Source organism: Polyodon spathula, chromosome 14 (assembly GCF_017654505.1).
Source record: "Polyodon spathula isolate WHYD16114869_AA chromosome 14, ASM1765450v1, whole genome shotgun sequence".
In the NCBI taxonomy this organism is placed as follows: domain Eukaryota; kingdom Metazoa; phylum Chordata; class Actinopteri; order Acipenseriformes; family Polyodontidae; genus Polyodon; species Polyodon spathula.
In genome coordinates this window covers 3,460,965-3,474,230 of record NC_054547.1, presented here as the reverse complement: position 1 = coordinate 3,474,230, position 13,266 = coordinate 3,460,965, and the positions used below count along the sequence as shown (strand labels likewise).

The 13,266-nt window shown below is 35.9% G+C and overlaps 1 protein-coding gene across 3 annotated transcripts; it reads left to right on the top strand.

The window, feature by feature from the left end:
• Nucleotides 1-1,616: 1,616 nt before the first annotated feature.
• LOC121327231 (UDP-N-acetylglucosamine/UDP-glucose/GDP-mannose transporter-like) lies at nucleotides 1,617-13,240 on the top strand. 3 transcript variants are annotated; one of them, XM_041271141.1, is made up of 14 exons: nucleotides 1,617-1,793; nucleotides 2,691-2,724; nucleotides 2,828-2,914; nucleotides 3,538-3,605; nucleotides 3,851-3,922; nucleotides 4,152-4,220; nucleotides 4,734-4,836; nucleotides 5,455-5,484; nucleotides 6,039-6,131; nucleotides 7,802-7,869; nucleotides 8,131-8,209; nucleotides 8,474-8,556; nucleotides 9,563-9,584; nucleotides 10,257-10,342. In XM_041271141.1, exons 1-13 carry the CDS (start codon nucleotides 1,684-1,686, stop codon nucleotides 9,582-9,584), a joined length of 918 nt encoding a protein of 305 aa, XP_041127075.1. In that variant the 5' UTR covers nucleotides 1,617-1,683; the 3' UTR covers nucleotides 10,257-10,342. The 3 variants fall into 3 exon arrangements, with proteins under 3 accessions (XP_041127075.1, XP_041127073.1, XP_041127074.1); XM_041271139.1 differs by lacking the exon at nucleotides 9,563-9,584 and having other exon boundaries at nucleotides 1,621-1,793; nucleotides 10,257-13,240; XM_041271140.1 differs by lacking the exons at nucleotides 5,455-5,484; nucleotides 9,563-9,584 and having other exon boundaries at nucleotides 1,622-1,793; nucleotides 10,257-13,240.
• The last annotated feature ends 26 nt before the right edge of the window (nucleotides 13,241-13,266 follow it).

Sequence of the window (13,266 nt, the reverse complement as noted above, 5' to 3'; positions counted from 1 at the left end):
TAAGCCATAATTTTGAATGCACTGTCAAAACAATACACTTAAAAACACTTGAGAACTAAAACTGTGTTTAAAGCATTGCTCTGGTTACTCTTTTAGTCACAGAAATATGGTGATTCTTTTAAAGCTTACAGATATTGTGCATTATTAAAAACAAGCTTTGAAATCCTCATGTTTCTTTTGAAACTAGAACAAAAACTAAAATCTTACCATTTTCTGTGATCCACTGACATGCTGTAGTCACAGAAAACAAATCAGATCTCTGACTGCTTGCTGCAGTGCTACTAAGTGAGGGGCTGGAATGTTTATTATGAGAATATATTGGATAACTGTACTTCCCTACCTGCCCTCCCTGATTTAGATAACCCACTATACTCAGGATCCTATTTTACATTGTGATGCAATGAAAATGCACAACTTATTTAAATTAGCATCATCACAATATTAGGTTCCAATTGCTCTGTTTATATATCTTCACAAAAATGTTTTATTTCTATATGTCATACCCCTTGTATGGTTATATTTAATTTAAATAAAGGCCAATATTTCTGCCATACTGGCTGTCAATATTTCAGCATTTTTAATTGGCAGACAATATCAATTAGTTGCCGATAGCAATATTATGCACTTTAAACCTTGGTGGATATATTCTCTTCTAGAAAGTTTGTAACTAACATTAAACTAACATTTTAAACTAACAAGTACTATATTCAAATATAAAAACTATATGTTCATCCCAGCACTTAATTATAATTCTTTTGTGTGTCTCTCCACTACATTTTCCCTCCCCAGTCACTACAATACCAGTTTGGTAAGTTTTTAAAGTGTAAATGTGTACATTTTTTCAGACATATACTCGCTAGAAAATGCGTGCAATGCTTAAGTTATTGTGTGTGTGTGTGTGTGTATATATATATATATATATATATATATATATATATATATATATATATATATATATATATATATATTAGCAAATATGTTGTAAACTGATGTGTTGAAATTGACTCATTGTCTTTTTTTAAATTTTATGTGGCTTCAATGCAATTTTCACTGACCTGCAGATTATTGTTCCATTTGATTATTTATAGCTTCCTTTCTCATATATTTTTAAATATCTCTCTTGAGATGGGCAGAACACAAAAGAGCTTCCATCTCACCAATGTTGCTCTGCAGTTTCCCCCAGTTACTATTGTGAAATAAGAGTTTGGCCATATGGGTAGGGTGGAAGGAACTGCACGAAATTAAAACCATGGTAACACAGAAACACATGGCATTCATTGTCAAAACATAAGGGAGAATGCACTAGGTGCAGTGTAAAGAGTTCAAAACTGCATTACTGTGCCATTCAGAAACCCATGCCGTACACAGTACTATTCTGTAAAGCGCTTTGTGATGCTGGTCCACTATGAAAGGTGCTATATAAAATAAAGATGATATTATTATTATTATTATTATTATTATTATTATTTGTACCTGCTCAAAGTTTTAAAAAATTCTGCTACCTGCATGTTAAATACTTACCAGGAGATGGAGCTGTTGAACACCTATAAATAGCCACGTTTCTTACGTCACTTCATATACGGGTGCTTTGCAGGGGTGGCGGAAGTTCAGAAACGTCAGCATGTGCGGGTTAAAGGAGAAGATCACGCTAAACCTGTAGCAAACAGGGATGAGGGCTCGGGGATGGCAGAGCAATCGTTAACTGTGCTTTTAAAGCTTGTGGCTGCTGTGTTTTATGGGCTGAGCTCGTTCATTATCGTGGTGGTGAATAAAAGCGTCCTGACTAACTACAGGTAGGAGAGCCGGCAGAACAGAGCCGGGAAACAATTGGACTTTGGATTTAAAGGCTTGGCACCGCAACTTTGTTACTTATTATTAACTGAAGCGTGATTATTAACTTCTGTGTGTAAAAAGTACAGACATGATCGTGCATGTGTGTGGAGTGTGAACCAGTTATGTATGAATGCATCGGGATGATGTTGCTGCATTTCAACTGTTTGTAGCGTGTATTCCACATTAAAGTAATATATTAATGCTCCCCCGCACACTGTATATAGTAAAATGTTTCCTACATTGTACGAATCTGAGTACAACAAAACATAGGAGCTGCTTGACAAAGAATTCTGTAGTTTTACTGCAGTGCTTTATGACAATTTAGGAAGATTTTGCACGTAGACGAATGATGATTTTCTGTTTACGGATCTGTATGCAAAACTGTTACCAGAGATCACTGTTGCAGGTATTCCTCTTGTGACTGTAGGTCAAACATTGCTATTTATAGTTGTATTTATGGCTAAATACAACGTTTCAACAACAGTAGGTTCGTAACTGCCATGTACAAGCGGTAATTGCTTCAGTATACAGTTTGGAGACACCCCGTGTAAATATGCCGTAGTGAAGGCGGCAGAGTGTAGGTGATATTAATATCTTGAGTTTTCGGGAATCATTTCTGTAAATGCCAAAGAATAAGTATTTGTAGTTTACCTGAATTTGGAAATTGTATACCGTAAATAAAAATATTAAATGTTTTTATTAATGTATTTATTTATTGCACTAATGAGTTGCCCGTCTGTCTTGTGTCGGTTGGCACGAGTTTATTTCTTCCACTTCTCAAGGTGGTGTTAAATGTTTCATATGCAGTTTTGTGAATGCACAGAGGTTTTTAAAGCTGTTTGCTTGTTGTCTTGTAGGTTCCCATCCTCAATATGTGTGGGCCTGGGTCAGGTAAGTGCGGTACTTGCCGACTTTAACACATTTCCATTCTATATTGGTAATCCTCTCACAAGTAGCGGAAAGCGTGTTTACCCTCCTGTTGTCTTCTCTGCAGATGGTGGCCACAGTGCTTGTGCTGTGGGTGGGAAAGGCTCTCGGGGTAATCCACTTTCCAGATTTTGATACAAATATAGTTAGAAAGGTAAGGACGTTTTTGGAAGAAGTTTGCAGTGAAACGATAGATTGTTTTAACAACGTTTTATATAAACGACATTTAAAAAGCTCATCTTAAAGTTGAGGACTAAAGAGCAGGCGGTGCCACAAAAAAAAAAAAAAAACATCCATGCAGTCAGCCCACCTTGAACGTTTTTAAGAAGACTGTTGCCAGGTGTTGAACATAGCAACTCCTGCAGTGGGCAACAACATTGTCAGAGGTTAGCTCCAGTGGCAGCCGTTGTGTATACTATGGGCGCAAAGGGCGCCGCCACACCAGTTTAAATTAATAATAATTTAAATTGAGCTGCCCTTAGTTGTCATTTTCTATGGTACACACGCAGTTACTGATGTTAAGACCTAGGAGAGGGAATACAATTACTGGGCTCTGTTCAGAGGATTTGATTAGATCCATGAAATGCAAGTTTATTTAATAAATGCGTTAACGGGTTCAGCTTTTTCATGAGTATATGGAATATTTGCTTTAATGTGGCTCACAACACTGCAAGACATTCCACTAGTATTGTATGTGCCTCTTTTGGCAAAGCTCTGTGCCGTTATAGATTATATCAAGTGATATGGATCTTTGTGTGTGTGTCCCTTTCATTCCAGACTTTTCCTCTACCTCTTCTTTATGTCGGGAACCAAATCACAGGACTGTTTGGCACAAAAAGGCTGAAGTATATTTTATAGTTTATTTTATACTTTATTGATTCCAATGTTCTTACCATTTCCAGTTATGCCATTTGTCTAGACACAGACAGGTCGTTCCTAGCACAGACTTGACTAATTGAATTGGTGTTAAGAAGGGTAAATGTAATGTCGCTTGGTCTTCGATGGCTATTCCTTCTCAAGACCTTTTTTTAACCAGTTCCTTGGTTTATGTAAATCACTTAACTGTGCCTAACACACTTTCTGTCTTCAGCTTGCCCATGTTCACAGTCCTAAGAAGATTCTCCATCCTTTTTACAATGTTTGCTGAGGTCATGTTATTAAAGTAAGTCATTACTTTAGGTCATTGCTTTTTATATTCTGTATTTTTGCAACAGTGCAGCCAAATCTATTCAAGTGACTGTACCTTTTATTTGTATACAATTAAACCACTGCATGCCAGTGATCGGAGGTTAAAACGATGATTATAATTAAACAGGAGAGCTGGAGATCATCTCTAGACAAACGGCACGGGATGAGAGCAATGGATTTTGAATGATTTTTCTTCTCTTCAGAAAGACGTTCTCCCGCCCAGTCCAGCTGACAGTATTTGCAATGATATTTGGAGCATTTGTAGCTGCCAGGTAGGGCCAGTAGTATCCATGAATGTGGTGTAGCAGCAGCAGCAGTGTGTTGACTATATATACATACACACACACTGTGAATGCCACAGAGTATCAGTATAGGCGTTGCTTGGCTTGTCTTTAGATCAGAATTTGTTCCTTGAAGCCTTTTTGATGCTAAGGAGTGGCTTTTGAAGATAGGCATTATCTATCTAGAACATGGGGATCTGTAAAGCTTTGTCAATTAGCAAGTGAAAGGCTATGCAATTACTTGCTGATGGCTTCATTTGATTGGCTTTTGAATACTTGATTTGCTTCAAATGTTTGTTTTAAAAATAGTTTTTGCACTGCTCTTCATAAAATGTATGTTTTTAAATGGTATCACATCCTTAAAGATAATTGTTTTTTCTTTCACTTAACATAAATAAGTTGTATGTATAAATAAACATTACACAGACTTTTTATTATTTATGTAGTATTTGTTTATACAAGTGTGTTGTTTTTAGTCATGAATTGGAATACCCTTTTCTCTAGCACTGATCTTGCCTTTGACCTCGAAGGGTATGTGTTTATCCTTCTGAATGATGTTCTGACAGCAGCAAATGGAGCATACGTGAAACAAAAACTAGACTCCAAGGTAAGGACACACACGCGCGCGCGCACACACACACACACACGCGCACACACACACACACTGTAGTGCCAGTGTGGAACTAAGCGTGTTCTTTTAAAGATGTTAATTTCTGTTATTGCTTTACATTATGAATTGTATTACCAAAGAAACCGTCCCCATTATTCATGATATGTATAAAATATTTGACAAGTGGGTACGAAACCTACTGTGTATTCTGTCTGGGGCGTAACTCTGATCTGAACTTAAGATGCTTTAAAAATTGATTGACTAATGATGCAAACTGTAAACATTTATAATAACATGGGCTGTGTTCTTCATATGCTGGCAATACCAGTGTTCTCACAAGTAATAGTGAAATGAGTTCTAAGCTCTTTAACCCTGTGGGTCTCCCCTCTAGCCCTTCTACTTGTTTAAGAGAATGTTCTATCTGCCTCTGAGGCATTGAGTTGTTGCAGTAATTTGGGTAATGCAAAAGATGAAAGTGAACTATCTAGTTGACACAAACCAGAAGTTCAGGAGTGCTGACTGACTCAGCAACATGAGTTCAGTGGAACATGATTAACTGGATTGAAGGCAGCTGTTTAAGATGTGTTTCTTGCAAACCATGTGGTTTTCATTTAGTTGGAAGAATTCCCCATGAGCAATTTGCAGGTGAGTGAATATTTTTTTTTTTTGTTATTTGGTCAGTGAACACTGGGGCGTTCTCTTTAATTTCAATCTGATGCTGGATTATAACACTAAAGCTGCATGGGTCGGACTCTCAATGCTTTTTACTCCAAGTTATTTGTGGCACAATATTTCTGAGCAACACAGATTCCAATGAAGCGTCTATTAACTACACAAACTGCAATTGCATGTTTAGTCAGTTGCATAATAATAGCACTGCAAAATACACAACCACGTGTGTAATTGCTGTTTTATTACAAAAGATGATGGCAGCTGCCAACACTTAATTTGCAATGGAACATGTTGTTGCATTGTAACTACACATACCAGAGCGATTAACGATTTTGAGAAAGGGGTGCCGAGATCCAGGGTCGGGATATATATACGGGAATCCCAGCCACTATATATATATATATATATATATATATATATATATATATATATATATATATATATATATATATATATATATTTTATATATATATATTTGAAAAAACATCTTGCCTTAAAACTGACAATGTATTTTCTTTTTTTAACAGGAGCTGGGGAAGTATGGGCTGCTGTATTACAATGCACTGTTTATGATTGTTCCAACACTGGTACTTGCTCATTTAACTGGGGATGTACAGAAGGTAGGTACTGATTCAAAAGAATACAGCCCAATTGTACAAGTCCTCGCATTCCAGAAGGATATGCTGCTTTTGCACAGTTTTGTTATTAAAATGATATAACTTTGCTCTAGTTTTAGTAGAAAGTCTTTGGCTGTACTTTGATAAGTGTACTGTAGGTATTACCACCTGCCTCTGGGGGCCGTTATTAGCCTTTGAGTCTGTGATTTTCACTTTGTACTGTGCAGATGGGAATTGAATATGGTTCTTAACACAAGCCTAAGAGAAGCTTTGACACCAGGCTAGCCTATGACTTCACTGAAGGTTATTTAGTTGGTATAATGACAGCTGTATATAGTGTTTTTAATCTAGCAGAATCACAACCTCGCACCAGTCTAACCTCATGCCTTATATTTTAAGTGATTTACCAGGGATTGACATGAATTTAAGAAGGGTTCCCTTGGGTGTCCTCCCACTAGATTTGGTCTGCTCTCTGTAACAGGAGTGTATACATCTTATTTTTTTTAGATGTGTTCTGCAGTGTATTAACGTTGTACTGTTAAATATATTAATAAACGGATAAAAGTGTCCCAGCATGAATGCAATGCTCCTTTTAGATTGCTGTTTAAGGGCTAGTCATACTAAGGCTACACCGTATAGGGGAGGTTCTGTATTTCTTAGTAAGAAGTGAAACACTTAAGCTGTGTGCATATACTTTTGAACACTGCAAATAGTCATTGGAAAGTAATCCTAGAGCTCGAGCTGCATGCAGTGTGGAGAACAAGGCTTAATAGAAGTGGAAGGTTACAGGTACAGTGCCCAGGGGGGACTGGCTGAGTTTGATTCCAGGAACATGTACTCTGTGAGAAGGAGCTGCCAGAACCCACCAATTACAAAGCAGCTATTAGGAATACCCAGAGAATGCAGTATAAAACCAACAGTGCGCGAATGACTCCTGTTTACATTAACACTGGAGCTGCTGTATCACAATTTAGAAACTGGTGTTTTTTTAATGCAAAATGTCAGATTTGCTGTAATATTCAGTGCTGGTTTTACAGATGAGGTGCTCTCAGAATTGTACCTTGTGTAAGGAGGTATGATTAGTGCTAACTGGGGCATGCAGAACCTGCCTTGTGTGTTTCCTTAAGTATGAATGTGCAGTATAGGCACTGGAGTTAGAATGTTTGTGAACAAACCACTATGCACTTTATTAGAATTGCTACCACACAAAGAGCAAGGCTGGTTGTTGTCTTTAAATCTTTAATCCCTGAAAAGGCAGGCTGTAGTTACTGCACTTTGAACTGAGATATCTAATGTAGGCAGTGTCATGGCCATTATTTTCTACAAGAAGCCTTTGACTGCTACAGACAATCCCTACTGAGGCTGTTGACAATGAGCAAAATACCATGAGTTAGACAGCTGGATTTAACAGGATATTTCTACATAGAACGAATTGCCACAGAAACAGCTAGCCTTGGTGTTAATATGGGTATTGCTACTGCCAGCTCCCTCGATGGGACAGATGTTGCACTGTTACTGAAGGCTTTGTCCACTTCAAATGCCCCCATCCAGCTAACTCCAAATGAACTTTGCTCTGACTGTTCTAAAGTTTGCATTTGTTGACACCGCTTGTGTGAGGCAGTACAGTATCAAGTTTACTAGAAGAACTGATCCCTTCTCTTTTCTCTTTCTAGGCCGTGGAGTATGACGGCTGGGCAGACGTGGTGTTTGTCTTCCAGTTTGTTCTGTCTTGCGTAATGGGGTAAGTGTCTAAAAAATAAAGGATTTTAATTAATTTCTCAACAGGAGAAATTTTTTTTTAATAGACCTATTTAAGGCTTTGGTTTTCTGAAATTTGTACGATTATACCAATAGTTGATGGCTGTTGTACAGTGTATAAGTCACATTCAGGAACTTAATGTGTGCTTTCTCAATGAATAAAAACATTAACATGACTACAAAGTGGAGTGTATTGTAGGAACAAATGTACAGTTTAAGCATAACTTTAGTTTTTTCTTTTTAGGTTTGTTCTTATGTATTCCACATTCGTTTGTACACAGTACAATTCAGCACTTACAACCACAATAGCTGGCTGTATAAAGGTACGATCCTTTAGCTTGCTCATGTTTCATGAGTTAGTCACGACCGCTAATTGCTAAATGTTTTAAATATGGCATATAAAATGTTAGGTACTGCATGAATGCAACCTGCTTCGTTTGTTGTGGGCAGCATCGTTCCTTTTATTTTTTTTATTCCTTCGGTTGGTTAACAAAATATATTTGTTATACTTTTTAAATTGTTGTTTTAAAGCTAAATATAGGGTTAAAACTCATTGGAAGAATTATTAATACTGTTTATTTTTTCAGAATATATTAGTAACTTACATTGGCATGGTGTTTGGAGGGGACTACATTTTCAGCTGGACTAACTTCATTGGCTTAAATATCAGGTATTCAACCTCTTTAAAATACCACCTGAGCTTGGAGTAAAGGTAAACTAACAACAAAGCTTTCAATTCAGAGAAATTCAAAGAAAACACTGGCAGTGTTCACAGGGACAGTGATGGCTAAGTGCTTGTAACATCACCTGCATCTCTTCCTCTCAGATTTGTGGCTAACCTTCATTAGCTGGCTTCTCTAGCTTTTTAAAATACACGTGTTTTAGATTACCTTCAAATTGCTTTTTTTTTTTTTTTTTTAAATCTTACAGAAAAGATACCAGATGCTGTGAAATTGTCAGGGGCAAGTTTAGTGACAGGAAACCTGGCTCCCCCCTCCCCCTTACAAATTGTACTAGACCATGCCTATTGGGAGCCACATCGGCAAGATCGTCCTATTAGATTCTATGTACTGAAAAGGAAAGTTACCTGGGTAACTTTTAATCTGGGTAACAGATTTTATAATGCTATATTTTATTCCGGTTTGTCAGAAAATGTCACTGCTGGATTACATTTATCCAGATAACAAATAATCGATTAGCAAATCCTTTTTTTTCTTTTTTTTTTTTTTTTAAATATAAAGTGGGCTAGTTCTTAATAGTATATATTTTATTTTTTGAGGCCATTACTTATGCTATAGTCTAATTTAACAAAATAAATAAGATTGTGGTAACGAGTAATACACAACTTTATTTGTTTTATGTAATTTTGTTTTAACAAAAATCACACATCACTTTTAATGTTAGTGCACATATAATGCATGCAAACAATTGTTATTATTTATGCCTACTTGGCAGAAATTAAATAACTAAATCAAAATTGAATAAAAATTAAAACTTTGAAAAAAGCTTATGTGTTTTTAGACGTCTTCCTCATCTGTGGGGAGTCCAGCATCTCAGAGGAGTTTTAAGGAGGCCTTTGTGAAGGTGTTGATTTTTTTTTTTTTTTTTTTTTGTTTTGTTGGTTTTTTTTTTTAATTAATGCTATACCACTAAATACGTGTTTTCCTTTTTGCCAGCATGGATACAAAACTTAAATAGGTAAATATCGTATTGTAACACACGATTTGTACACATAGTGTGCATTTGCTATGGCAATTCAAAACAAAATATCGCTGTTCTATGATAATTTGAAAGTTAAATCCACTTTTGCAATAGGATCATAATTATCCTGATCATTTGGATCAAAGTAATCGTGAGTAATTCTGAAAAACCCAAATGCAACAGTTAATCGTGATTTCAAAGTGTGATCGGATAACCAAAACGAAATCCCGATAGCATTTTGATGTTTTGAAAAACCCAATTGCACAGTATAATCTAGCTCAATTGCACAATATAATCTAGCTCAAATCTGATTTACCAAAGTTTTGAAAAACCGGCTGACTGGAAATGTGCTACTCTACATTGCGATTTTCAGTTGGCTTTATTACTCTCTTGACCACACTTTCAAATAAGGAACATGAAGTACTGGAACAGCCTGTGTATTGCTATGGTCTTTTTTGCATTAATTGTAGAGGGTGGAGCGTAGTGTTCCGTTATAATTGCACTCAAAACTTTAATGACTGTTTTGAGCATCAGAATATATTGGTTTAACAATATTTTAATTTTTACAACGGCTAACGCAGTCGTGTTAGATGCATACACAATCCCAGTTTTAATCAGAATTCAGTTCAAGTTTAAGAAATTAAACTTTTTTTTTTGTATTTCATTTAGCATTGCTGGCAGTCTGGTGTACTCTTACATCACTTTTACAGAGGAGCAGTCAAGCAAAACAAGTGAAGGGACCAGCAAAGTGGAAATCAAAGGGAAGATAGCTGTATGACATTAAACCAGTTGACTGAGCTGTAACCATGTGGAAACTAGCAACAAATCCACACCTATCAAGTGCTTGAGGAGTTTTAGTGAAGTGTTGCGGAAATTGTGACTTGACTCCTCTCCAGGTAACGGAACACACACACACATATATATAAATAAAATTTAATTGAGATTTTTCATGACTGGTAAAAGATGCACAACGCCAAGAATAGCATGTAGTTGGATGCAAAAAAATAAATAAAAAATCGAACATTAGTTTTATGTTGACCATTTCCCTTGAGTTTTAGTTTTAGAAAAACAGTGTTACATATAAATGCACTTATCTAATTCAATTTTCTATAATTGATTGGCCTGGTCAAAATGTTAACATGGCTTTAACATTTAAAATTAAGTATAAATAACCTTCAATAGGAGTTGAGAGTGCACAGTGTTACCTAGTGGATGAAACCATTAATGCACTCCTATATAAAGAATTCCTATTTCTGATCAGGTTTCATTTTCTTCTTCTGCTTGGTCTGTCACTTTTTGAAGCTGAGAGGTGCAAAAACAATGGTTAGATTTTAAAATTCGTGCAGATTCTGTGTATATATATGTGTGTGTGTGTGTAAATAAATCCATGTGCTGGAATCGGAATGCTGGCTAGTTACTCAAGTAGACTTTGTTTGTTTTGTAGTAAGTTGAAAGCAGTTCTGAACGAACTCTGCAGCATTAAGCCCAACCAGATGTACGACTTCAGACCCCCCTGGCCATTCCTGTCCCAGTTTAATGGGTGTAATTTTAAACCAGGCTTAAATCTTAATGGGTTCAATTTATTTTGACGGTATGCTCACCTTTTCCCATATCATTGGTGAAGGAAGGTTTAGTGGAGCTGAGTGCTTGTCTGGCTAATTCTATCACAGGTTCATCTTTCCTGGTCTGGTTCCATTCTAATTGTGTTTGGTGTATAAGCTTTTTATTCTTGTCACATTGTGCAATGAAACCTGACAAATGCTGCCATGTTTTTAAATGGATTGTCGGGTCACATATTTGATCTCGGAGATCAGATATGTATAGATACTGAAGTGCCTTCTTCATGCAAACAAATACAGTTTTTGTTTCTGTGTTAACAGCCCTTTCTTTTAAAGTTGCTTTATATTTATACTTTTTTTATTGACCTTTTTCTATAGCCATGTTGATTTTGGGAATGTGTTAGAGCTAGACTTTTTAAAGGAATGATGTGTTTGCGGTTTACATATGAAATCAGCTAAAGCTGCCTGTCTACAAATGATTGTAGTTGTGCTAATTTTTTTTAAATGTATTTGAACATGTAATGTATTTCCTCTATACATCCCAGGTATAAAACAGTGAGGTTACAGGACTAACAGCAGAAAGATTGTAGTAGTATAATCCATTTGTTGAATCAAGATCTCTCTCTTCTGCACATCCTCAACAGTCCATTAGCCCACTGAATGTGTGGTTGTGTCTCTATGGCTAATGCACACGGCATGTACCTTTTTTTTAACTTTATTTTGATTGGTATTTTAATTGTGATTTGGGTGTTTCTGAAGTTCTGGATAAAATATTAACTCTGTGTTTTTACACAAGGGCAGTTCCACAAATTAGACATCCTTTAGTCAATTAAATAAATAAATAAATAATCTGAATACATATGGGTTGTAATTTTTAAGGTAATTCTCTAGTTTTTAGAGATGTCATTTATGGAACGAGTCAATGCTTTGACAAATATGAAACTGAGTGTAACCCTGTGACAAGTGGCAACATACAAATATCATTTTCCCTGAGTTACAATAAAGGGAGAATATTGCTTCTGTTTTATTGACAAGGGACTGATATAAGTACATATAGAAAAAATGTGTACGTAAGTCCTCAAAACATTTAGATATTTTTGACAACATGGTACTTGAGCATTTCTACTTCACAAGGTGGACACATGATTTCTATCTGGTTTACAGTACTAATTGGCTGACATGTCATGCCCAACAAGCCACTTCATGATTAAATAATGATTCCACACGTCTTTAGTGTGTGAAATTGTGGATCTGCCCTCAAGTAGAAGGGAATATTATCTGGGGAGGAAAGAATGGTTTCTTGTTCATACATTTACATTTTTAAATGTTTAATTTCAAACCTACTGTTTTTTATACCAGATTATGCATGTTGAGGGATGTATAGTCTTGAGGCACAAGTTTAAAAAAGTAACTTTGAAATGGAAAAACGGTAGTATTTTTATACGTCACATTATGTATGTATGTACACAGTGAAGCTTTTCATATGCAGTTAATGTATTTATTTTAACACTGTACAGTAAAGATTCTGGGTATTACAAATAAAGCCTTGTCACAGTGCCAGATATTTTTGTACATACTGTGTAAGAAATAAACTGAAAAATGCTAACAATTTGAAATGTTTTTTTGTTGGTATCAAACAAAGCATGGCTCTTCTGCAATGAATTGAGAATATTTGTGGATTCAATGTGTTGGAAGTTTTGGCATTCTTTCTTTGTAGGCTGTAATAGTTGTTTTTTATTGTATGTACTAGCATTTATATAGTGCGGACTTCAGTTGTAGTCTGTGTCTTATTTTATATAGATTGCTGTGTATAGGTTGGCATTCGATGATTCTCTCGGCTCCATTTATACAGGTGTTGCAGAGAGAGATATTATGAAATTCACATCTTGCTTCATACTGATATACCATTCCCCTCTTGGATTTTATTCATAAAACCTCCCACTTCCACTCTGTTGTAACATGCAAGGCAGCCAACACTGCCCAGTTAAAGTGCATTTTAATACCTTTTCTACTGCAAGTGGAAACATATAATCTCAACAAGGGCATACACTAATGTGAAATATGCATCATTAAAAATGAAATGTAAAATGTGAACTGGTAATGTGATTACACTTTGTTAC

What these genes read in the sequence shown, in the direction of transcription:
- LOC121327231 (XM_041271139.1), top strand. Translation starts at nt 1,684, where the DNA reads ATGGCAGAGCAATCGTTAACTGTGCTTTTAAAGCTTGTGGCTGCTGTG. An exon ending in TCCCCATGAGCAATTTGCAG is followed by an intron (nt 5,485 to 6,038) that starts GTGAGTGAATAT and finishes TTTTTTTAACAG; the next exon opens with GAGCTGGGGAAGTATGGGCT. An exon ending in CAATAGCTGGCTGTATAAAG is followed by an intron (nt 8,210 to 8,473) that starts GTACGATCCTTT and finishes TTATTTTTTCAG; the next exon opens with AATATATTAGTAACTTACAT.